The sequence below is a fragment of the Dufourea novaeangliae genome, unplaced genomic scaffold (genome assembly GCF_001272555.1).
Source record: "Dufourea novaeangliae isolate 0120121106 unplaced genomic scaffold, ASM127255v1 scaffold246, whole genome shotgun sequence".
Lineage (NCBI taxonomy): Eukaryota > Metazoa > Arthropoda > Insecta > Hymenoptera > Halictidae > Dufourea > Dufourea novaeangliae.
Window position 1 is genome coordinate 722,589 of NW_015374139.1, and position 24,727 is coordinate 747,315.

Genomic DNA, 24,727 nt, shown 5'->3' on the forward strand with positions numbered 1-24,727 from the left:
ATCGACCGAATCGCGGTTCAACGACGATCGGCTTTGTTGGATGAAGGATAGGAATACCGAGTCGGCGATCTTCGAGTAATTCCACGTCTCCGTTCGATGTTCACCGGGATTCGTCCCGATCTTTCCGATTATGCACTTTCAGTATACTTTTCGAGGACTGTCGATAGAAAGATTAAAAATGATATCTGGTTATCATTCGGCAGGTACGGGCCGCTGTTGATCCACTCGAATCGGACATCGAGTGAACGCTTGAAGAGACGAAACGATACTCGGTTAATTAACTGGACGAACACGCGAAAAATTCCACGGCGAAACAACGATTACTCCGATGCTGATCGAAAGTAAACTAGAACCGACTGGGGAATGCGTTATTTAACGAATGCCGATTACATCTCGTGAGAAGATCGGACGTTGTTGAAGAGAAATTTGAAAAAAAAAAAAAATGCAATTTCCTGAACGGACTTAAGTCGCCGTAAAAGAATCGTCGATTTCAGGACACACATTTCTCCGTCGAGAAGCTCTTCCAGCGGAGCGTCGCACCTGCGGATGCATCTTATAGGAGCAATTTAATAAGATCCTTCTGATCCTTAACCCAGCTGCGCGCGCTCGGTTGGCTCGCGGGAAAAGAAGAGAAAAAGAACGAAGAACGAATAACGAGCGGGAGAGAAAGCAGCAGCTGGGTTCCCGTCAGCGAAACTTGAATCCTTGAACCGTGAGTTTCGTGATTAACCTCCTATTAATCGTTCTTAGCGTTTAAGAATAGTTATCGATCGATAGTGCTTAGCGGCTAGTGCGTAATTAGTACGGTCGAGATACTTTATAAATCCTGTTGGTAAATGTTCGTGACCAACTTACACGCAGCGTAATACATTTTCATTCGGTGGAAATCCTCTTTCGTCGCCACATCCGTCGGAGGATGGTAAACACCGGTGTCACGGTATCCGCGACGATCGAAACCATTGTGTGTTCACAGTTTTGCGGAGAATCGATCGACGAGCTTATCGTCGAATCGAATGGACGAGACCCTATATGAAGCAATGTGATTCGCGGGTGGTTATTTTGTTGGACGAACTGAACTTTCTTTTCTAAACAAGTATATCGGTCACGTGTGTTTCACGAGTATAAGAATAGACCTTTCATCCAATGTATTTCTTCGGCCCACTTTTCTGGGGCAATGTTGCCTCATTACCACCAGTTTAGTGCCACTCCCCACCGTAGATTCATCTTTTTCGCAATGTAGAGATCAGTAAAATCACAAGCTTGGTGTCGTCGCTACACTTTAGGTGGGCCACCAACTCCCATAAGATGAATGGTCTATTCTTATACCCCGTCGGTGATCGTACTCTCCTAGGCGGACGCAACCACGGTCCCATTACAAAAAACATTACACCGATATACATGACTGGACCGTTGCTAAAACGAGTACAATCTTCGAGACTCTTTTTCCATGAGACTTGAACTCGCTCTCTGTATTCGAACGATATTACCGGAGCCGGATTCACGTGACAGGGAGAACAGTTCGAGGGTGCATCCGGAAAAATTTCACACGCCCGAGCGTTCCTTACGCCTTTACTCCAACTCTTTTTTTTTTCTCGTCGAGATCGCCAAGGAATCGCCCGTGAAAACTGCAACGAGATCCGTCTCCGGTGGAAATTGATCTTTCGTTACGGTAGCGTCGTTCCTTTCAAGGATCGTCACCAAAGGAACTTCGTCGGAGTTTCGTGGAGCACAAAGAAATTCAACGGACAAAAGAATCGTCCCGCCTTGTTCTATCCCAGGTGAGAGATTCGCGAGCTGGAAAATAGACGAAGAGGAAAAGAAACGTTGACCGGAAAACCGATTCCCCGCGTTCGACGAGCCACTGGATCGGAAAGGGAAGTTAACGCGCCTTTAATGAATTTTCGCGCAGAACTTTTCACAGATCGGTCGATGAAAAGAAGCAAATCGAACCGGGGACGAATACGGGGGGCAGATGTGCAGGTTCCAAGTCGTCGAGAGAGGCCCGTCGAGGACCACCGTGGCGGGGGAAGAAAAAAAGAAAAAGGCGATAACGTAGGAGGGTGGTAACCAGAGAGAGGTAGAGTCACGGGTGAAAAAGCTGGGATTAAACAAAAGGATGGAAATAAGAGCAAGAGCATGGGGAAAAAAAGAAAAGAGATTCGGAGGTGGATGACCAGAAGAGAGAAGAGACGGTCCAGGAGGGAAGAAAGGAATACGAAGGACTGGCAAAAGGGTGGATTCTAGTTTGGCGCTCGGCCCACGCCACTGGAAAAGAACGTTCATTTGTCTTCTCCGCAGTGTAGTTCGTGTTTCGCCACGACTCGAGGATGGCCCTTTCCCGCTGCGAAACAATGCTCTCGAGCCCACGAAAATCTTGGAAAGCATAATAGGTGCCCTCGAAAACCACCATTTTCGTAGGATTTTTATTCTTTTCTCTTCGAGACTTCTCCCCTTCCCTTCCTTTTCTATCGTTCTTCTTGTTTCTTCTTTTGCTTCTCGTTCCTGGCGCTCCACTAGTCTTTCGTCGAAAGTTGAAGTGGTATTCGTCGATCGGGGATAGAGGAGACGATCGTCTCGCGGAGGCGCTTTTGTCAGAGACTCTTGAATGTTTCATGAGAGACAAGAGACAGAAAACAGAGCGGTTTTCATTATCTGTGCCCCACCTCCACCCCCTGCCCCTGCCTTGTATTTCCGTTACATCGATGTATAAATTATTCCCGTCTTTATCCTTGTCCCGAAACGATCTCGACAAGCACCGGAACCGATAATAATCCTTCGCCGTTTTTATCGTTCGCGACGTGACTCTCGAAGTCTGATCGTCCCGCTGGAGAAAGGAGACGAACGTTTCTCTATTCTCGCTTCCGTCGATATTCCCCCGTAAGCGTTATATGTATACATATAACCACGACAAAACGTTAAACGCCCGATGACAGCTCGCTTCCCGTTCGTCCTTTAACACATTCACTGCCATAATGGCCATCGATGATCGGAACCTTTAAATTACAAGAAAAAATATTCAATTTCTAAATAGGGTCATTTAACATTTCGCGAATACAATTACTAGTAAAATAATAAAAATAACAAAGACAGAAACTAATGCATTTTATTATGATATTGTCACAAAAGTAAAATCTGCGGCAGCCAACGCGGTAAACGTCGTCGCATTAAAACACGCATTGCATTAAAATTAACGAAAATAGCTGCAAAGTGTACACATGTGTGCACTAGAAATTCGATCGAAATTTTATAGGCATCACGACGAAACGTTTGATTCGCGCGTTAACTCTTCTTTTCGCTTTCGGGGTAGGAAAGGTCCGGATGTCACCATTTGAAGTTAGGCGTCGCCTATAAATTGTAATGCTGATCGATAAAGCGATATGGTTAACTGTAACACGACGAATTACCGGCTGCTACGTTTACGCTATCTTTCTCTCGATCAGTACTGTTTCAAATCTCTTCTCGATGGAAATACTTCTTCCACATTTATCGCCGAAAGTGTCGAATTCTTTCGCATCCTCTTATACTGGACCACTTAGTTGGTTCGGTAATTTGGTATAGGTCCTACTTTAGCGGTTGTCCTTTGGCAGCCAGGCTGGCGGGATATCGTTTCGTTCGCGCGCCATCGTCCTTTCAAATTGTCTTCTCTCTCTCTCGCTCTCTCTATTCTTTCTCGTAAATTCGCCGCTTTTTTTTTTCCACCACTGCTCCAACGCCATTTTTCTTCCCTCCTGGCCCGCCGTTCGGTCGGCCGCGGTCGTGTTCCACGTCTCCTCCGTTCAATGAGCACAGTCCATTTTGCGAGAGGATCTCTTAAGGAAGCAAAATGCTCGCGTTTTTCGATGCCCACTAGTTCACCGAGACTGTAGAAAAAAAAGAAAGTCCGTCGAAACGCCAGCGAAGTATCCTTCTTCTCGCCCGAGAGAACCTTTTGGCCTTTCAGTCGAGCAATCGACGAGTAACTTTCCGCCTCGGTACGTACCTCGGAACATGAGCATATTTACGCGTTCTTTAATCCCCTGAAAGAGAGTCGAAACTCGTCCGGCACTCTCGAAGCTGGAGCCCTCGAAATATAATTACACATCGCGATACAGTAACAAGAGATGATTCTAGAACGAACTAGTCGAAAAGATTTTTGCTTGCGAAGAACACCGTCTGTTTTGGGGGAAAAAGAGTCTCGAATGAGCGACTGGTCTCGAGTTCAGTGAAGTTGAGCGAAGCGAGTGATTCTAACGAAAAAGGTCCGAGAACAAGTACACGTGGCCGATGATTACAAAGATAGGTCAACGTTAGCCGCTTGTAACACGTAATAAGCCGTACAAGTCGAACTACATGTCGGCTAAAAAATCATTAACGCTTCGCGAATCCCGCGAGAATCGCACGGCTCCCTCGAGATTTTCCATGGGTTTCTCGTCTGGGGAGAGGAGAGTAGAACGCCTAGAGAGAATCTGTACGAGGACTAGCAGTCGTCTTGAGTGGAGGAGGACTGCAGAAGAGCCGCCACGCGTTCCGAAAATTCTCCCGATGTTGCGCCGGAGCACTGAAACAAAATCACAAGATAGTCTGGATTAGAGAAGGCGAGGCACGGTGTCGTTGAATAGAAAAGTCTATTTCGAATGTTTTGACCACCGTTTATTCAAGACGAATCCGCGATGCAAAGGGTTTGCACGTTAAGTGTATTAAATTAAAATTAATAAATAAATCAATTAAAAAACACGCAAGTATACTTGTCGTTCTGACGATTTCGTTCAGATTGGGATCGATTGCGATCGAGGCTCACCGCAGGATTGCGGGCGGCGGTATTGTTCAAACGATCTATCGGATCGGTAAAATTCTCCGATACGTTAAAGCAATCGAGCAAGAGGGGAGAGAGAGAGAGAGAGAGAGTGAGTGAACCCTTCGGGCAGGGCAATGAAAACTTGTAAAGTTCGTGGTTTTTCATTTTCAGGAACGGTGCGCCGGCCGTTCGGCCGACCGGCGTCGCTGAAAGCACAGGCGATGCTGATTTCCCAACGGGTATCGTCCATCTATAAATCTATACCCCGGGGTTGTTTAGTCGAGGCTGTATCCGCACGCCAGTAGCCGGCAACTACGGCACCGTGTATTTTTCATTCGACTCGACCGCCCTCCGGACCTTCGTCGGCCTTCGAGAAGGAAACTTTTATCTTATCGAACTTTATTTCTTCCGGCCTCGATCGACGCACCGAGGAGAAAACAAACGATTATTCCCCTACGATCGATACGTGCCACTAGGTCTCGAGGTAATCGATTCGTTGTAATCGACGCTGTATGTCTTGTACAGTGGGTCCCATTTTTTCACACCGATTTCCCACTTTCTTATGCGAGTAACTTTTTTCGATGTGTAGAGGTAATATGAATGTCAACTTTGTTTTATTAAATGGAATCGTATATTTTTTTAATGCACTAATTCGCCATAACTGACTTAGTATTTTATGTTTTAGTATTTAAGTTGACCTTCATTTAACCTCTATATATAGAAAAGAGGTACTCGCATAAGAAAGTGTGCCCCCTGATACCACTTAATTTTTGTCTGAAACATTTTTTAACATCGTCAACAGATTCGAGTGGGTCGATTTAAATGGCTTGATTAAATGAACGAATTGTCCGAATTCGTGGTACGAATGAGGCCAATTGCGCTCAAGGCTTTGTTTTTCGAGGAAACAGAATTTGAAAAGTAATGCGAAACGCGTGTATTCGGTAGTAAGTAAAAAAGGAGTGCAATGGACAGTCGCGTTTCCCAAGTCCTATTCAATTGCACTCGATTCCAGATTCTCAAATTCGATTGTCTCGAAAACAAAACCTCGAACGCAATTTCGTTATTCTTTATTTTCCTCTTAAGTCGTAATATCTTCTTGACCTCATTCGTACCACGAATTTTGATCCACTCCCTGTGTACATGCGTTCAGGAAGCTTTCAGTGGCAACGCAGTGTGTCCTACGCGTTGCCATCAACTTTGTTCACATTTTTCCGGAACACCGGAAGGAATGGAAAATATGCCGGCGAAATAAATTATACCGAACACACTACGAGTACTCCGAGCAACTGAGCAAAAAATTTCCGAGTTTTTAATCAACTTTTCCGCACAACGGAGTTTCCCGGTTCGTTGAGAAATTTATTCTAAAATACGTGGACGCGTGCATACAGGCGCCTCTTTTATACAATACATACGAGTATCGTCCGAGTTAATACAGCGTGTAATTGAAATCGCGAACAACGAGGTGTCCGAGAGACTAATCGACGATCGAAAAATGAAAAGTTGCGGTCCGTTTAATCGAAGTTCGACCGCAACGCGTTTCCGCTCCAATGAACGAACAGATAAAAAGTAGAGAGAGAGAGAGAGAGAGAGAGAGAGAGAGAGAGAGAGAGAGAGAGAGAGAGAGAGAGAGACAGACTGTCTCGGTCGAGTTACGATTCGCGCGACACGCAAATCTGTAAAATTGCGGCGACCCTGTGGTCCCCAGTATTTTCATTTCATCTACCGTTTCCGTTTCTTAATCGTAATAATATCACCCAGCTGGCTGCCGCGATGACATTATTATCGTATATTCATCTCGAAGATTTACAAGTTACAGAAGAGGGAATTATTTTTATTCTTATAGGTCTGAATAATATTTAAGCCATGTTTTACTGAATTTATGCACATATTGTTACAAATATATTGTAGAGTTTTTAGAACCCCTTCCAGTTCATTACTAGAGAATCCTGTTGCATTCCTCGTCCCTATCGCACGGAAGTTCTTTGAAATAGTTTGCGAAAAGAAGTTCGAAGTCGGACGGAACGCGACCGTCAAAGATTACGGAGATGGCACGATCTACTTCATGTATTTTCTTTTTATTTTCTTTTTTTATTCCGTGGAAAGGCAAGGCCGCCGGCCGAAAGCCTGGCGGTATTACGTAATTTTTTTCGTATTACTTCTTCACCGAGGGACAGGCGATCTCGAGAAACAGGGGAGGCAATTTCGCTTCGCGAGCTACCCTCCCTCTCGCTTGTTCCTTTCCGGAACGCCAACCGACTGTGAAACGCCAGGACGTCGACGCGTTACGATTCACGAGAGAAAATAATTCTGTAAAATTGCACGGGTCCGAGATACGTGTATCCAATGTCCCGTAAAACGTATCAACGTATGAAATTCACCGGCGACTTGACGGGAGTGAACGTCGAATGTAATTTACAAGTTTACGTACGAGAAAGACAGAGAGAGGGTGGAGAGAGAGAGATCGAAATAAAAACCGTGAGCATTTTCACCGATGTTCGAGGCGGTAATATTTGCAAAATTAAATTAAACACCGGGATCCGGTTTTTTATCGGACTACGAACGGGAAAAGCATATCAAATATTTATTCAGCCGGCCTTCAGCGATCCCGCGAACGCAAAAATTTTACCTGCTCCGATAAAATTCGCTCGGCAAAGATAAACCTCTGTTCAATCTTCTCGCGGATAGGACGGACTCTCCTCTCGCCTGAGAGTAGCCGGATCGAGCGAGAGTAACCGAACGGGACCGTTTGGAATATTGTAAAACGATGGATCTTGCATTCGGAGGAAAAATAGCGCGGATGGAAGCAGCCGTGTTCCGCGGAAGCTTTTTGTTGCTGCGGTTTCGTCCCTCTTCTCCTCTTTATTTTCTCGTACCGCCTTCGCTTTCCCGCCTCGAGGACAATTATACTAATGCTCTCGCCGGTGCTCATCTTTCCATGGTGACACTGTGGAAAGGGGTGAGCCAAACACGACGCAACTGGAAGCGAAAACAAACGCAAATGTCGCGAACACCTCGGTTATAAGTGAACGGCGATAAATGGACTCCGGAAGTTTTCCTTTTCTCCTGGGAGGATGGATGTTCGTGTATTCGGGTATTTAACCCTTCCGGAGTGTTTTTTTTTAAAGACGTAAGGTAGAAGCTTTACTGCGATCTACGCTATGAACCACAATTTTTGTCAGTGTGGATTTTTCCAAAATTATACGAAAATCGTAAAAATACTGAATCTGATTACATTGCATTCATTTAATTCATAATATTGAGTTTCATTTAAAGAAATATATTTAATAATTCAACACAGTATGGTACAACTCGAAGCATAGGACAACACATAATCCTACATCTCGGTTTTTGCGTTCATAATGCGCCAACTGTTTGAAATGAACAATGTAAAGTCAGCGCTTGTAAGCGTCTACCCCGTTCGTAGCGAGCAACGTAAAGTGAACGCCTGTAGGCGCCAACGGTATTGAAAGGGTTGGAAATTGACAGCTCGTCGACGTTCGTTTTCGCGAACTTTTCGTGGTCGCACGGAAATATCGTTGTTCTGCTCGACGATGCCCGTTTCCGTTGCCGCGGAAACGAAACGTTCGGCCGTTAATACGCCGCGTAAATTCGAAACGCAATTCACGGTATAGCACGTTTGAAATTGCTCCGTATCTCTTTTCGTGTTTGCATAAAATTAATTTACCGATACTAACTGACGGTAGGAGGAGGCGAGTTCGAAGCTCGTTCTCGCGATAGAAGCGCAGAATTGGCGTACCAGCCCTGTCCCGCGGTTTATAATATTTCGCCGTGTTTACGTAACGCCTTACGCGGCTGGGGCTCGAAACGAAACAGCATTCAACGGTGAACGGCGAATCGGTGGGTTCGCCACGGGTGAATTTCTATTCGTCGTGGCTGTTTGGTAAATTCGGTCTCTCTGTATACGCGTGCATCGAGTAACCGTTCCCGTCGCGCAATGATTGCCAATAGTAAACGCGGCTACGAGGCGTGCAAACGATAGTCAAACGGTATCGGCTTTAGTTCATATCCGTGCGATTGTTACGTAAACCGCTAGCCCAGTTCTATTACGAAACAAATGCGTGCGCGTTAAATAATTAACGTTTGCGCGCTTGCTTCGTGCGAACAGTGTCGTGCTTTGGCCCTCGATCGAGACACCAATTTTCGATGGTGGCGCACTTCGCTACGGCGAGAATAGTTTCGGGTGTAATCGAAGCTTTAGAGCGATATATTGCTCTGTTCTTTATTCATTTATAAACGGGGTTTACATAAGTGAGGTGTCGCGGGGTATACAATTAATTTTTACGAGTTGTCTAAATGTCTAATTCGCCTCGGAGAGCTTTCTGTATATTTTATTTAAAAAGGGATGTAGAGTCGTCAAGGAAATTTATCATGTGAAAGGAACAATCGAATCAACAAAAAGGACAATCCTTCTAAGATTTTTGCTGAAGAAATTTGTGCCGAACAGCTTCTAGTCGCCTTTTTATGGCTATCGTAGCGTGGAGACCAGATGGTCGATTGCCGTATTCCAGGTTATCGTAGCTCGAGAGCGGGATAGACATTTTTACAGTCCGTAGAGCTTTTATATTAGCACGTGTGCTAATATCACAGATACAAAAACATGAAAAATAAAAAGACAGAGAGAGCATAGGATATTTTGGGAAACCTGGTTCTTCGCGAGTGCACACGGCGTTTCCGCAGACTTTCCATTCTTAAAACGAACCGTATCAACCCTCGAGAAATCTTCGAATAGATTTCTCCGAGCTTCGCTCCTGGGGGAATACCACGACAAAAAAGAAACCGCGAAACTAAACGACGCAAGCGACTAGGACACGATCGATCGTCGAATCGTGACCTATGATCCTTTGGAAAATTGAATGCCGACGCGTGCAATGACACCCATGCCCCGCGTCCAACAATTTCGCCGTTCGATTTAACGAACATTATTATAGATATTCCCGTCACGCGTTATTCGACAACGTTGCTGCATCCGAAAACCCGTGCAAATACATTTCACGGAGAGTTGTGAGTTTTCCAAGCTCTCTGTATTTCGTATTTCATACCGTTCGTTCGTCGAACAGTTAAAATAGTAGCAATTACGCGGGGGCGGTGCGTGCTCGTTCCGAACGATTATTATCCGACACGAGGGTTTCTCGGTTTATCATTTTCCTGCAGTACTTCCGGGATAAATAGATCGTTGGGATCGGTTCGAGTAGCCTCGAACGTGGGATAGGGGGAACGAAAGGTTGGCCGTTTGCGGTAGTCGCTCGGTCTCCACCCCCTTCGAGTCTTTCCCGTCCTTCCAGCGATAATCCGATCCATTCCATCCAGTGGCTATACGTACTTATTCATTCTCCACCCTACGCAACCGCGAGGGGACGTTCACGCGTGAATTTCTCCGTCGTGTCGTTATGTCGACCTCTCGTGTGAGACCTCGATTTCGATGGCCCAGGGAAAGGACAGGATTTAAGACGTTAGACGAGCGTATAACGCAAGATAAAACTGCCTCGCGACCGGAAACCGCGTAATACACAGCGAGTCTTTCAGCATCGTCGAAGGCGAGTTGGTATTCGTATCAGGCTCTCGTTGACGCGACGATGGATAATCCAAAATTTTCGCACGTTTCTTCTCGAGTTCCTTGTACTACCTTGATCCTCCTGATCTCTCGAGTGGCATCGTAGATTCGACTGGATTCCGTTTCTGGCCATAAGATTGGACCGTCGAATAAGCATGAAGCTCCTGGAGAGTATCGCGAGGGAGTGTCGAAACAAATACGGGGCACTGTCTGCGTTGCGTGTTTCTGATTTTAAACGTAACCCGAAACCTTTCGGGATCCGTCGAATCGGTTCGAACCGCTGAATCAGATATATGTATGTATATTTCAGGTTTCCTTTTTCCCCTGCACCGTTCTCCTCGTCTCTTTACCCTTCGATAACAGTTATCCTCGGGAAGGGAGAATTTTCTGCGTTGTAACTGTAAGCCGATTACATCGTTGAAAACAAATGGGTTTGTCGAGAGAATTTAATAAAATTCTCGCTGTTCGGATTCCCGTCGGAATCACCCAGAGACTCGACAGTTTTCACGGTTTGACGTCGGTATACATATATTTCTCAGGAGAAACGGTAATATCTCGCTCCGTGGGGGTAATGTTGCCGGGGATGGTCGCAGGAACCCGCAGCAAAGAGAAACGAAGTTGTTATCGTCGATCCCGAGGATTCATTATTCACCGAGTCGCGACTCGGGAGGTCAGAAGTCGGTGTAGAACGGACGGGAAAGAAGCGCGAAGAGTGTCAGAGGCGAAAGGGGTTGAGCATCTCGCACCCTCGCCCCGAATACCGTCGACAAATAATTACTGGAGCACGGCCAGACGATGGCGTCAGCAGTAACCGGTTCCTCGTCTAAATCGGACAATCCGTTCACCCCCTCTATCTGCTTCACCGATTTTCTTTTCCGATCAACCTCTTATTCCCCCGTCAGGGTGGCCAAGCTCACGGAACAAGCGTGTCACCGCGATTCACCCCAAGTTTCGAAACTCACCGACAATTCCAATCTGTGTTCTTAGACGGGCTAGGGAACAAGACGTTTACACCGAACGCTAAACTCGGTGGGGTGGATGTCGTACCCTCTCGATACAGGCAACTTTCCGCCAACGTTAGGACGATTTATTCACCGTTGGTCGAACGATAGTAACCCAGACCTGTCGATTCGATCGATTCTCGACCGGTCGATACCCTTTAGGCATCAAGGTTGGTTAAACTGTACAGAGATCGAGCCGATTGTAAGAAGGAACAAAAGCCCGCCCATACATAGGGGACTCGGACTGCATACCGCCGGAATGTGTGGATCGGGGCAAGGTATCCTGAAAGGCAATTAATCGGAGCGTCTAATGAGGCCGCAGGAAGTGTAACGTACACCACCAACGTCCCAGTATCCGCAACATGGTTAAGGCGTAACTGATACCAATTAAATCCTGAATGGGCACGAGGCCGGCACGATGTGTACCTTATGTGGATGGGAGGATCGGGCCAGGGTGTGTTCGGCGCATGTAACGCTAGACGGACGTGCCTCCAGCATACCCACGACAAGTAGAACAAGAACAACAACACCGGCAACAGTATCGCAACAACGTCGAGCCAAAAGCTCCGGACCAGCCTGACTCGAAACATGTCCGAGACTCGTTCGCGACGGAGAGAGAGAGAGAGAGAGAGAGAGAGCTGGAGTGGGCAATACTTCTGTTTAATCCCATCTTCGCGATCTGTATACAGGGTGAATCGTTCGCTGCTAGGGTCTATAGGCAAGCCGTCTGCTTTGTTGTTTAATTGCCGTGACCATTAACTTGCCAACGGTAGCTTACACCTGCTGAGCAGCCTGTGCGTGTGTCCTAGTATTACTATCCTAGTATACAGTAAGTTATTCCTTCAGTATCACTAGTTGTTGCTTTAGTACCGCTAGTTCTACCACCACTCACCACCACAGTTATTGCTTTGTCAAGCTCTTGGATACCTCCTTGTTGACCGGCTTCGTAGACCGCTATCCATACGTCTACGTTCGGTGAACCCCTCTCCTTGGTGAACTGCACACTCGAGAATCGACCTTTTGGATCTTATATAAATGCGGAAAGTCAATCTCTGAGTCCCCCTTCCGAAAATGCCCTATCCTCTGCGAAGATACTCTCGGGCCAGAGTTGTCGCGAAGGGTTTGACGAATCGACGATCAGCCACGTTACATAATTCAGAAAGGTTTCAGAGGTGAAGGGGTGGGTGGCGAGGTCTTAATTATTCAGAGGAAAGCTACGAAGAAGCTGGTCGGTCGGGTAGGTCGGCCTCTATCGGATCGCAATCGGGGGAACGAAACTCTCTCTATTCCGCGTGAACCAGAAGGGCCACGGACTAATACACCGGGGAATCCACTCCATTTCCACCTCCAATTATTTATGGAAAGCAGAAGGGAGGATTTAAGTGTCCCCGGTGTGCCTTGCCCATTATCATTTAAACTAGAGTCCTGAAAGGGTCTCCGGTTATTCTCTCACGAAGCGGGTACGTATCCTGCTTTTCCACGGTGGTAGCGCGAAACGGCGGAGAAGAAGGCGAACGGAGACGACCCGGGGTGAATCGAATTTTCCGGTGAAAAAGAAAACAAGAAATACTCGCGGCAGCACAGGAACACCGAAAGATAACGCTACTGAATGGGGGAGAAGAACACATTCTAATCTTACGGATAGATAGACGACGAAACGTTGAAGCAACATGTTCTTGTAGTCGACGATTACCTCGAAACAGGAGCGGCGAAAGTGAGCAACAGCGTAGCTCGGATTCTCATCTAACCCGATGGAACTAGCTGCTGCCGGTACCGTAACGTCGGTATCCATTATCCAAATATCATTGGACCCGGGGCTTACACACCCGGAAGCTTCTCTATCGCGTTGATAAATTACCAACTATCGATTCTCCAAACTGAGACCGCAGACTGTCGAGCTCTGCGAGCAAATAACCAAGTTCTCCTTAAAAATTGCTTAATATACACGCAACTAGATTCAATAGTAGTTGATAAATAACGTTCGGTCCCGAACGAAGACGACGCGAAAACTCGAAGCACCGGCAATCCAATCACAGCTCGCGGCTTACATGGTCAGACGGAAAAGCAGACTCGGTGATGCGCGAGAAGAATCGAAACAATAGGGCTTATAAAGGGTGTTCGGAAGAATTACATCAGCAAATTTAATTGGTCGTGGTAGATTCAGTGTTAAGGGGTGATTGTAGAAGGCAAAATAAGACAAGAATTAAGAGTGACGAAATTACGACAAATGCTTCGTTGGTAACTAACAAACGAAGCATTTGTCGCAATTTCGTCACTTTTGATTTTTCTCTTATATCGCCTTCTAGAATCACCACTTAAATTTCTTCCCACTAGTCGTCGAACACCCCCTGTATGGTGCAAAAGGAACGTGGTGGCGGGGCTCGTCGCGTCGGTGGGTGTAGGGGGAATCCAAAGAGACGGAGGGAAGGCAAGAGCCTCGAGTTGCGGAGAGAAACGTGGAAAGGGAGAGTACGTACACACGAGCGCAAGAAACCTTTCGAATCAATATGCGCCGCGAATCACCACGATGGACTTCCCTTCGGTCTATTCGCCAAAGTACCAGAGACTGCCGAGATCATCGTGAAAGCGACGCGGTGCCGGCTGATGGGCTTTTCAACGGTAACAGCGTTCGAACATGCCTGTTCGAAAGAGAGACGGGGTGGCTCGCGAGGGTCGACCGCCTAACCAGAATTCGATTTCTCAATCGCAGACGCGGGACGAACGCGTGCACGGAATCCTCGAGCGGGCCTTTCTTTGGCCCGCGCAACCTGCAGCCGAACCCAACCCCTCCCACGAATTTAAACTCGACGGCGCGGCCTTCGAACGACGTCGTGATTGCGGATGGACCCAGGGTCATTCCTTGAATTTTCCTACCATATTCTTTCACCTCCATTCCGTTCGATTCCACGGGGCGCGCACACAAGAGCGTTCGAGAGACTTTTTGAAAATTTTCCGCCGTCCACGTGCAGGAAAAGCCTCGATATTTTCGTTTCTGCAAAATTTTCAATGCTAGCAATTCATTCTCTCGTTGAAAGCCGTCTCGTCGGTTGTACCGTGATCGTTTCGCGTCGAATTCCTGCACCGTTTCGGGCTATTCGGGCAGAGGCAGCCTCGAATCGACGATACGCAACCGTTTATGACGGATCAATGATGGATTTTTGTTCTCGAAATTGCAGGGAATCGCTGGGCCCTGTATCCCGTACGATTTCAACCCCCCTAGTGTGCTGTCGACACTACGGGGGAGTGTTGTGTGTGTGTGTGTTTTTTTTTACGTAATTTACGAGAGAAATGAATTCCCTCCGCGATAAACGCGCATATTTTCCGACCGGTATCGATGGCCACTGCTGCATCGTCCGTTTGTTCGCCCGCCGGAAATTATTTGCCGAACGTATTATCGGGCAAACAGCTTTCCCGTGCCGTCGTGTCGAACGAAGTTTCGAATTAACGAACGAATTATATTGAGCTGCCTCGCGTTCGGGCGCGACGAGAAAAAAAATATAACGGTAATCGAATTACACGCAGCCCGCGGAGAGAGCGCAAAATCGGAACCTTTCGCATATCAATTCCCCGTATCTCCCGGTTTTAACTGGGCGTTTCAGCGAAACTATACACCGAACAGAGCTTAGAAGAGAACGGATCTCACGGATACATCCGTTGCAGTTGGGTGATTTCACATCTGTTCGCACGGCGATGCAGCGATCGTTATCCGTATTAGAATTATAAACTTTTTTTTTCATTTTTAGCATTTTAAGCTTCTAGTAAAACTTATTACTGCTTTACATTTATAATACATTGTATCTTTGTAGACCTATCACCTACTTAATGTAATATTTCTGTAAATTAATGGGCTTTATCCCGTGAAAACAAATATTATTATTATTATTGTTACATGGTACGTATTATTTCATACAGATGTGTGACATTGTTTCGAGTAATTGAATATTACGAATACAATCTTGAATACGTGGTCCAGCAATAAATTTATGCCTAACAATTTATCGAGTAATTCTTTTCGCTGTGCATTATATAATCCAAGTGGTTTAGATCTTGATCTTTATTTTTGGCATTCGCATTTAGAGCTTCAATTCATTATACGCACCCTAGCAAGGGAGGCTGCACGACCGTAATGGTTCGCTCGACTTCAATTGATTGTAACTATTAAGGCACGAGCTAGGCTCGTTCCAGAGAACCATGGCCTAGAATTATTAACTCCCCGTGGATCGTGGCAAGTAAACCCCCGCTAACAAAATTAATTACCCGTTGGAAAAAACGTCTGTTCTCGGCCCCATTTGGTCCCCGGTGAAAAAAAAGAGTACCATCTGCGGTGTGTAATTGGAATTCGAACGAACCAATTTCGAAAGCCATTGATTCACGCGAAAAAACGAATGGTCGGTCCAATTAGCGCGGCGAGGACAATCGAGAATGTCTTTATCGCGCCAGGGGGAAAATTCTTGGTCGGTTCGATTCGATATGTTCTCGAGATAAATCTTGTTCACGGCCTAATTTTTTGTCTTTCGCGTCTACTTGCATCCCTTTGCATTCGAGGAACGTTACCCTGTTTTTCGTTCTTTTTTTTTTTTTTCGGAGAAATAAAAGGCGATAGGGAGAGCGATCGACGTAATTTGGCACACGGGTGACCATTCTCGGTTCACGGCTACGATGCAAAGATAAGCCCCGTTGTTTCAATCGGCCGAAAATCCGCTGATACCGGCGCCAAACGGAGTTCTACCAATCGAATTGATTCCGGTAACAAGAAGGCTGCTAACGATTATTGCAAACATTCGCTTTCCAATGGCCCACACTCGTTTTATCCGCCGTTCGGCGTTGATTGATTTCTCGATCGGAGAACACAACTTGTACAAGAACCGCAAATTTCACATATATAATATATACAGAGGCAAGACTAGAAGTAATCGCGATGGTGTACAAAGCGGAATCGCAAAGAAATCACGTGGCCCGTTTCTGAATCCCAGGCCCCTGGTGGCACTCCTTCCACGAACGCGATAACGATTTCTTTTATCGTCGTGAAACCGCAAGAATTGCACACCGCGTTTAATATCGCGGCTGTAGAATTAATTTCGCCACGGAGAGTAGCAGCAGGGTCGGGGGTGGACGGCGGCGGTAGTAACGATAACGGCAATCCTCTCCTCCCTTTCATTTAGCCGGCACTAAACCGCGACACGAAGGCTCGAAATTAAGGAAATGGACTTCCGGCAGAGTGTGCTCGGACACGAACGTCCCGTAAAAGCGAAATCTTTCGCGAGGAAGGTGACACGGAGCTTGGAAACACGACGACCGATCGTAATCGCGAACGCGACGAAGACGGGGCTCGTTATTAATTTCATCGTTCAAGCACGCTCGATCGTTCCGAACGAGTTACTGGAAGTTATTCGAGAAGAACAGAACCGTGGACGGTGTATTTACGACGGCCAGCAATTAATTTCGACTGGAACCGTAATTGTCCAACTCCCCTCGCGATTTTCGTTGCGTAGAAAGAGAGAGAGAGAACGGTGCTCGAGCAAGGAATTCGTAGAATCGAGTGTCACTGGAGACGAAAGATTCATTCTCCACTAGGAGTCTCGTGTTTCGTTACTCGCAAACTTCCCCAGTTTCTCTGGGCTTCGTGCAAGGTGCAAACGCATGAAAACGTGCAAGACCCTATGCGCCTCGTTCGAGTACCGTTTTCACGAGTTCTCCTGGATTTTCTCGAATTAACGCCAACGTTCGTTTCCCGCGGGACTTGATTCGGTGTAATCGCCCCCCCCCCTTCCCCCTCCTCCTCATGGAAACGCGTAGCTTTTTACGCTTTTGTGGAATTGGACGAAACTCGACGCTCTGCCGTCGCTTCTCGTAGTAGTTACGCCTTACGCTATCCGCCAAATGTATGGGACAGGGCTCATAATCGATGGAACAGTAAATCATTATTTTGTTAATGTGAACTTAACGAGCATCACGAAATCAGTACATACATATACAAATCATTTCCACTCGGTGTTAGCAGTGACGTTCCTAGCATTGGTAATTCATGGTGTCACCTCTTCTCCCTCAATACTATATAACATATTTGGTGGTTAGAAGGGCTTACAGTTGTAAAATTGACAGAAATGTAATTTTGTAACATACGTTTAAAAACATTGGGTGTCACCAATTGGTTTTAGCGCCATTACGTTCATCGGATCTTCGTAGAATACTTTTTCTTATCTTTCTTTAATTATCAGACTTGGTCTCATACTTTCGGTCGGTAATGTATGTCGTAAAACGTCCGACACGTACGCTGCGCGTTTCGTACGGGACGATTCTATTTCTCGTCGCGAACAAAACTCTCGCCAGATGCTCTGTCCCGTGATCATTCAAATTAGGAGAATAAAGATGGTCCCCGCATCTCGTCGTTTGAAACGAGCCACAGAAACGGGGGCGGAGAGTTTAATAGGTGCTCTGGATGGGGATCGTCTTAATCCTTACTGGTTGCTTACGAGACTCCTGGACATCTTGGAGATTATCCTGTTGGTTAACGTTCAGCTTTTACCTTTCCACCCGAGGGATATTATTTTAATCCGAAACGAGAGTAACTACGCTGTACTGACTCGCATTTCTTTATGTTCATTTTTATGACGAATTTGTACGAAAACACGTTTCGTTGCGAATCGAAGAGTCACGATATATCACACTCACAAGATTCCGGAAATGGGTTCTCACGGTGGGCAATTTTGGAAACTGATACGCTCCCCCACCCCTGGCCGATTCATCGCCGAAAGCAGGTGGTAAAAATTCGAGCAGCAATGTTTGGTGGCCGCGAACGCATCGTCCTGCATTAGAATCGAATAGGGCAAGTCCCAGAACCCCGGTGAAACGTTTCACGGTGTCGGAGGGACGGTTGAATGACTTTCCGGCGACTCGACGTTTCCTTCCTCCGGGATAATGGTTCTCGGAGCTCGCTCGCGCCTTCCTAGCCCACGGGAGTGAAAAGGGCAAGGAAAAATAGGGCAGGAAACCGTGAAGAGGAGGTGGACGGAGAGGGAGACAATGGGAAGCGATCAAAAGTGTCCCGGGGAAGCTAAACGAAAATTACGAGGCCACCCGTGGCTCCTTACTGTCCGGAAGCTTCTTCCTGCTTACTCTCCCCCTTATGGCGCGTAAAAATGGAGCCACGCTTCAAGGACAACCGGGAAAACCGTACCCACGGGATCAACTCTGACAAAAGATCCCGGGGCCAAGTGGAACACCGAGCAGAAAGGCATAGGAAGAGAGAGATAAAGTGGTGGCGAACAGAGCATCGCAATAAAAAACCAATAGAATACCGCGCGCTTCTGATACATATTGCATGAATTAAGCGACCCTCGATTCTCTCGGCTTGTCGAGCTTTTGCCGCATGCTAGTCTCTTCGTTCTCTTGAAGATTCCGCGCACAAGTTGTCGTGGAGGACAGGAAGGTGAAATCTTTCTCGAGACTATCGGTGAAACGGATATCCGTTTGTTCTGGATGTCTCGAGATCGACGATATCTTTCCTCCGAAGAGTTTCATGAATTTATGCCTTAGAATCGGGCGATGGCAACACAGGACGTTGCCTTGCCAAGAATAGATGATCCGTTCTTGAAATTAAGAGAATTCTTTACTGTTACCGACTGGTTCGAAGAACGGGCGGAAAGTTCTTCAACACGGGGATCGTCTAGCCCAGGGGTCAGCAGACTTCTGAGACGGAAGAGCCAAACCTGTCTCTCGCAACAGTTTAAAAATAATCCGAGAGCCATAAATATATACTTACAAATAAGGAAAATTTTAAGTAATATTATAACGAGTTCAAATATTAATTATATCTCTATTAAATGAAGAAAAAAATGACACACAAACGAATTGCTCTCATTGGTTTTAATCAGTGTGAGCAACGAATTGGCGTTTCCTTGGAAAGATTCTGTATGTCCTGTCTGGAACTAGTCATTTTTAATTCAAGGCACGAGTCCTTCAGTTGGCATCGGTCATTTTGTTTGGTTGCCCCGCTTACGTAATTTGATTAAACTATGATAGTATTATTTTGATTTTTAATTTTACTTCGTAGCCACACGTAAGTATCCACAGTTCCGCAAGTGGTTTGCGAGCCGCAGTTTACCGACCCTTCGTCTACGAAGTATACTCTGCGTAAAACGGGGCGACAAAGGGGGTAGGAAAGACGGTTGTCGACGCGATAGGAAAATATATCCGAAAATCGTCCCAGGAACCGGAAGTTTTTCTGGATTCTCGAGTCTCCTGGAACACGTAAAGTGCACCAGTGCGCCTGCGACTTTGTAGCCAAAGTGCGAGAAATTTTTTCCTTCGCTTTTCACGTGCCACTCGTAAAAGGGATTTTCGTATCCTACGACCGTCTCTCACGACCGGGATTTCACGGAGAAAATTTGCCGCGAGTTAGAAGGTGGTGGCATTTGTATCGACCGTGAATCCAAGTCCGAACTAATTTCCAATGGGCAGATTTCCCTCGGTCGCTCGCGCGTCGTGCCCGAGGAACAGAGATGACCGTTCGAAGTTTAATTACAGACAGTCGATAACCACCAAACCGCGGAAAATCTGGTACATCTATCCTGGACGATCCCTTTGTCCAGGGTATCGGTCGAGCGTAGCCTAGGGATGGCCGATTCGTAGATTCACCGCGAGCAACTGTCCTGACAAAGAAGAAACTCGCCAAGACGACGGTGTCCTATCGACTGGCTGCTCGTCGAGGGTGTAAACGGCGGGTTCGCGCTTTCGATAGCCGTGTGTCGTGTAACCACAGTAACCACGGAAAGGCGATGCAACCTCGAAACCCGTGTACCCATACCCGATATCATCCGAGGCGAGACTTTGTCAAAGATAAACAGATCAAAGGAGAGAGGAAGATAGTTACCAGGTAACGTACAGCAGTTAACTTGGTGGACGAAATGATTTGTAAATCGAGCGTTTGTGCTCTGAATATTACGGTAACACGTTGCCTGGGAGGAAGACATGGTTCTTTGAAAGGTTCGCCGGATGATTCCACCGAGAACGGAGAGAATTGCAAATGACCCGTTACACCTCTCCAAGTCCCATGATTATGCTCGAAGCTTTATTTCGTTTCGATGCGGGTATTAGCCGGTTGGAAGATGTAGTCGGTTCAACTGTTCGCTCTCGAGTGCAGGATTAAACTTTAACGAGTGTCGCGAGGGCCTCGAAGTAAGTAGGTATCCTCTCTTTGTCGAGGATGCGCGTCTCGGGGGTGGGAGGGAGGGAGGAAAATCCTTGGGCAGGTCCTAGGCTAGCTAACGTAGGAAATATGCGAGACGCGCGTGGAACGCATGGAGATCAAAAGAGTGTATTCACGTGCAAATACGTGGAATGGAGGGGATGTGTGTGTGTGTAGTCGTGCCGGTAAGCTCAAAGCAATTCCTCCGAGAGCGGCGGACTCAAGTAACCGTAAGTGCTCGAGAAAAGTATCCGCGTAATTGCTTTCCATTCGTCCGTTCCGCGTGGACCACCCGGCCGTTACAACCAGGCACCGTTGAAAGCGCTTAAAGCCTTGAATTCCCCACGAATTACTAACCAAAATTCATTTGGCCGCTTCGAGTGGATCCGCGACATGATGTCTCTTTCAAAGCTAAGAACTGGTGTCCCGGCAAACCCGAAACTACAGATTCTGGCCAAGAAATATAGAACCAGTTATAATTTTCCAAATATTTCGCGGTATTTTAATAATAATTTTGATTAACTACTAAAGTACATACATACACGTTAATAGATAGAGCGATGCGTACACGAAGTTTCGCCAGCGAATCCTCTGTACGATTCTTCGTGGCGTTTCCGTCCAGCATCGATAGGTTTTCACGATGTTGGAAAGCGACATGAACGCGACTTCGACCCGCCACCGAACGGGCATTGTGTCACGGACAACAATCGTACATGGCACACACGGAGGATTGCTCTGAAAGGAGAGAGGTATCGCATTGTCCTCGTAGCGACGAGACGCCTGCGGAGAAAGAGAACCGCAGAAAGAGAGGAACAGAGAAGGTTTGTGTGAAATCGGGAAGAGAGGAGGGACTGTGGATCGCGAGAACAAGTGGCATTCGATATCCCCGATGCCCATCCGGAAATTTCTTCGTTTCATTCGGATCCTCCATCCTCCCCGCCTCGTCGCGGTAAATAATTCCAACGGCGGGGCTGACGTTCGAATTCGGTGCTCTCGTCTGCTCACCGTGGGGATTCGTATCGACGAGAATCAGACTCCAGGGAATAAATTTGAATATTTTCAGACGGGGAATCGTCGGACGAGGAGAAAGAAAGTGGAACGGACGAATGCGCCGTCGTTGGAGATTAGTTGTGCGAAGGCGGGAGGAGGGGGTGAAGGTAACGCGAACGCGATTAATCGATTCGCGTGCTATCTTCGCGAGTTTTTGTCCCCTCGTGCACTCTGTCGTCCATGGCATCGAAATCTAAATTTACATAATTAAAGGGGCTGGGGGCGGGAGGAGTATCGAATCGCGACTTATGCAAAACCTGTGTGTGTGTGTGTGTGCGAGCGAGCTTTTTCAGCGCGAACGAGATCCGTGACAGCACGCTCGTGCGAAACTTTTTATTAAACAAGTTTTCACCTCTGCGAAAATGGGGTTGCCCGATATGTAGGTATACCGAGGAATTAAGGTGCTCGTAAAAAAATATATATAGTCAAGCGCAGTCTTTCAAGCCGGGACGCAACGCTGTCGCTTCGTAATTTCAAAGGATTAATAAAGGAAAGAAAAAATAAAAAGAAGAAGAAGAAACGAAGCCGCTGGAAAGCATCGATTTCCAACGAAAGCACGGACGCTTTCTGGCCTGGATGGAGGCGAAATCCCTGTAATCCTTGATCCGGATGCCAGGCGAGAAAGGATAAAAAGGTTCCGTCTGAGATGGAGCTCTTCCACCTTCTTGTTTCTTTTGCCTCTCTCTCTCCTTTCCGCACTTTCGAGCTGGTTACTTATGCCAAGTGTGTGTGTGTGTGTGTGTGTGTGTGTGTTCTCCAAGGGGGTGTAATGGAACCAAATTATAACCCCTCGGGATTACGTTATCTGTGTATCCGCGATATCAGGGATTTCACCCGACCTTCGACCATCCGGAGGATAATGCTTTCTAGAGAATTTATTAGCCACAATCGTTTCCGTTCTTCTCGTTTGACGGCCGACGGACTGCCGTGGAACAAGTGGAGAAGCTTCTTAGAATGTTCCGAGAGCCATTGTTCTCTCTCGATGCTTTTACAGAGAAAATCCGTCCAGGTTGGGGATGATCCAAAACGATCTCGTCGAAGAAACGTCGATTCTGGTTGCAAAATGAACGAAAACAGTCCTAGCTTGGACGGTATTTATTCTGGGTCCATGACTTGTCCGTAGACTGTCGAGATCCCGTTCTGGCTTTCACGTGGACGTACGTTGTCACTTAAGTCGTGCATTTGTCGAACCAAATCGGTCCCCGCGTAATTCGATGCAGTCCGATAAAGCGGGTACGGTGACGATCAGGTGTCGCTCGAAGGGAAGGGAACCGATAAATTGCAATTTCCGTTGGCTAGCGTGACCGATTTTCAATTAACGTCCAACGACGCGTCGGGTTCTGTATCGAAGGGGTCCGATAATTCGCTCGACGCGTCGATAGGATCGCAGGATAAAATGATACACAGGTGGGGAAACTTCTGGAAAACGAGCCAGGCTGGATTCTCTTTATTAACCCTGATGTAAGGATATAAGGTGTGATTAGCTAATAACGTGCCATTCCTAAGACCCTCCGTATTGCACTGTCAACCACACTAGCATTCTGTCCCATTAGTACTTTCAATTCCCGGTAGAAAAATTGGAGTCACTACCACAGAATTCTATATTAATATACAATAGCTGTGATCACACCACGTTTACACAGTGCTTACGAATTGTTTTCTAGCCGGCCATATTTTAATATGTCGGAAAGTTTGAATCCGCAAGAGAAGACGAAAATGACTCTGCTGGGCGAGCACACTTTGTGTCCTTACATCATGTTACAAACGACGTTGATTTCTCGTTCCAGGAGTTGCTCACCATTAGTCTCGACAAATTCACCTTTCCGAATACTACTTTGTCCGACGCTTTCGGCCGAAAGTTTTCTCCTATCCGGTCGCGGACGTCCACAGTCTCGTTTTTCGTTCGTCTAATTCTCCGGCGAGATCCTCGGACAGCTAGACACGGGCGGGCGGTTCCGAAAGAGGCTCGCGCGTAAATTCCAACGAGCGAGATCCAGCGACGTTTTATGGGTCACAGAAACACCGGACGGAAAGGCGTCGCTATAAATAACAGCCGAACACAGATAGCTCTTGCCGACCACCGCTTAACCCAAGTCCTTTGTTCTTTTCCTTCTTCTTCGCACGGTGTCGGAAAGAGAACTTACCCGGTCGTCTGTAGTCGACGCGAAATGCCTGGCAAACGGTGAACTTTTACTGTCGGCCATACATAATTCAGTTGGTCGAACGGCAAGGGCCGAGGAAAACGCCGAAACAAGCAAAGAGGAAACGAAGTAGTACTGTTAGAGAATGAGAACCTTCGAGCTTTCTGGAGAGGGTGTTTGGTTGCCGTCAGCGACGAAGCCCAGGAAAAGAAAGCGATAGACATTTGAGGGTATCATAAGTTAGACCTTTCCCCGTTACTACGTCGTGTGGTAGAGGACTATTTTACGACTGCGACGTAGGAATGGACATTTTTTGTAGAATCGTCAACGTGAACGGTCGACGAAAGACACGAGCTTCATCAGCATGATTTTATATCAACACTTTTGTTAATCTTTATTAATTTATCTTCACCATCGACACAGCCCATCTCGGCGATTTTCCGACAGTACCTATCCATCTATCCCCTCTGCTTCCTTCCGCGAGTGGAAGCAACAACCGCGCGGAAACGCGTATCCGTTCGACGCTACGAACGAGTTCGCGGGGACAGGGTGCGAGTACGTCGAACTACGGAAAGGTTTCGAGAAAAATCATTCCTGAACGAGTCGCTCGAAGTGAGAGTTCGAATGCTTCATGGAAAAAGTGCTGTGGCGTGGAAAATGGCGACACTGAATCGACCGATATCTGGTCCTGAGAGGATAAGATTCGACGGGGAAAGCAACTTGTTCGCATACTTTTCCTGCAATTCGTGATCGTCGAGCAAAAGAAGGTTTAATTCTGGGTAGAAATATTTTAGTATCGATGTTTTTAGAAGGTTGAGGGGAAAGTCGGCTAGTGGATGGAGTTTCGAAATCGAACTCTACAGGAATAATCTGTTCAAACGTCTACTTACCGTTTTCAGATTCCCTTTGGAACGAGTCTTGGGTTGTTCAAATATGAACGAGGGTCATTTTCAAAGTAAGAATCGTTTTGCCGATAACAATTTATCGTATCTGAAAATCCTT

At 46.8% G+C, this 24,727-nt stretch overlaps 1 protein-coding gene across 1 annotated transcript in view; it reads right to left on the reverse strand.

Moving 5' to 3' along the window:
* Positions 1 to 4,456: 4,456 nt before the first annotated feature.
* Positions 4,457 to 24,727, reverse strand: part of LOC107191394 — a 68,537-nt gene continuing 48,266 nt past the window's right edge. Inside the window, exon 2 of the mRNA XM_015580422.1 lies at positions 4,457 to 4,537. Coding sequence (XP_015435908.1) covers positions 4,457 to 4,537 — 81 coding nt within the window. The remainder of the gene's footprint in view (positions 4,538 to 24,727) is intronic.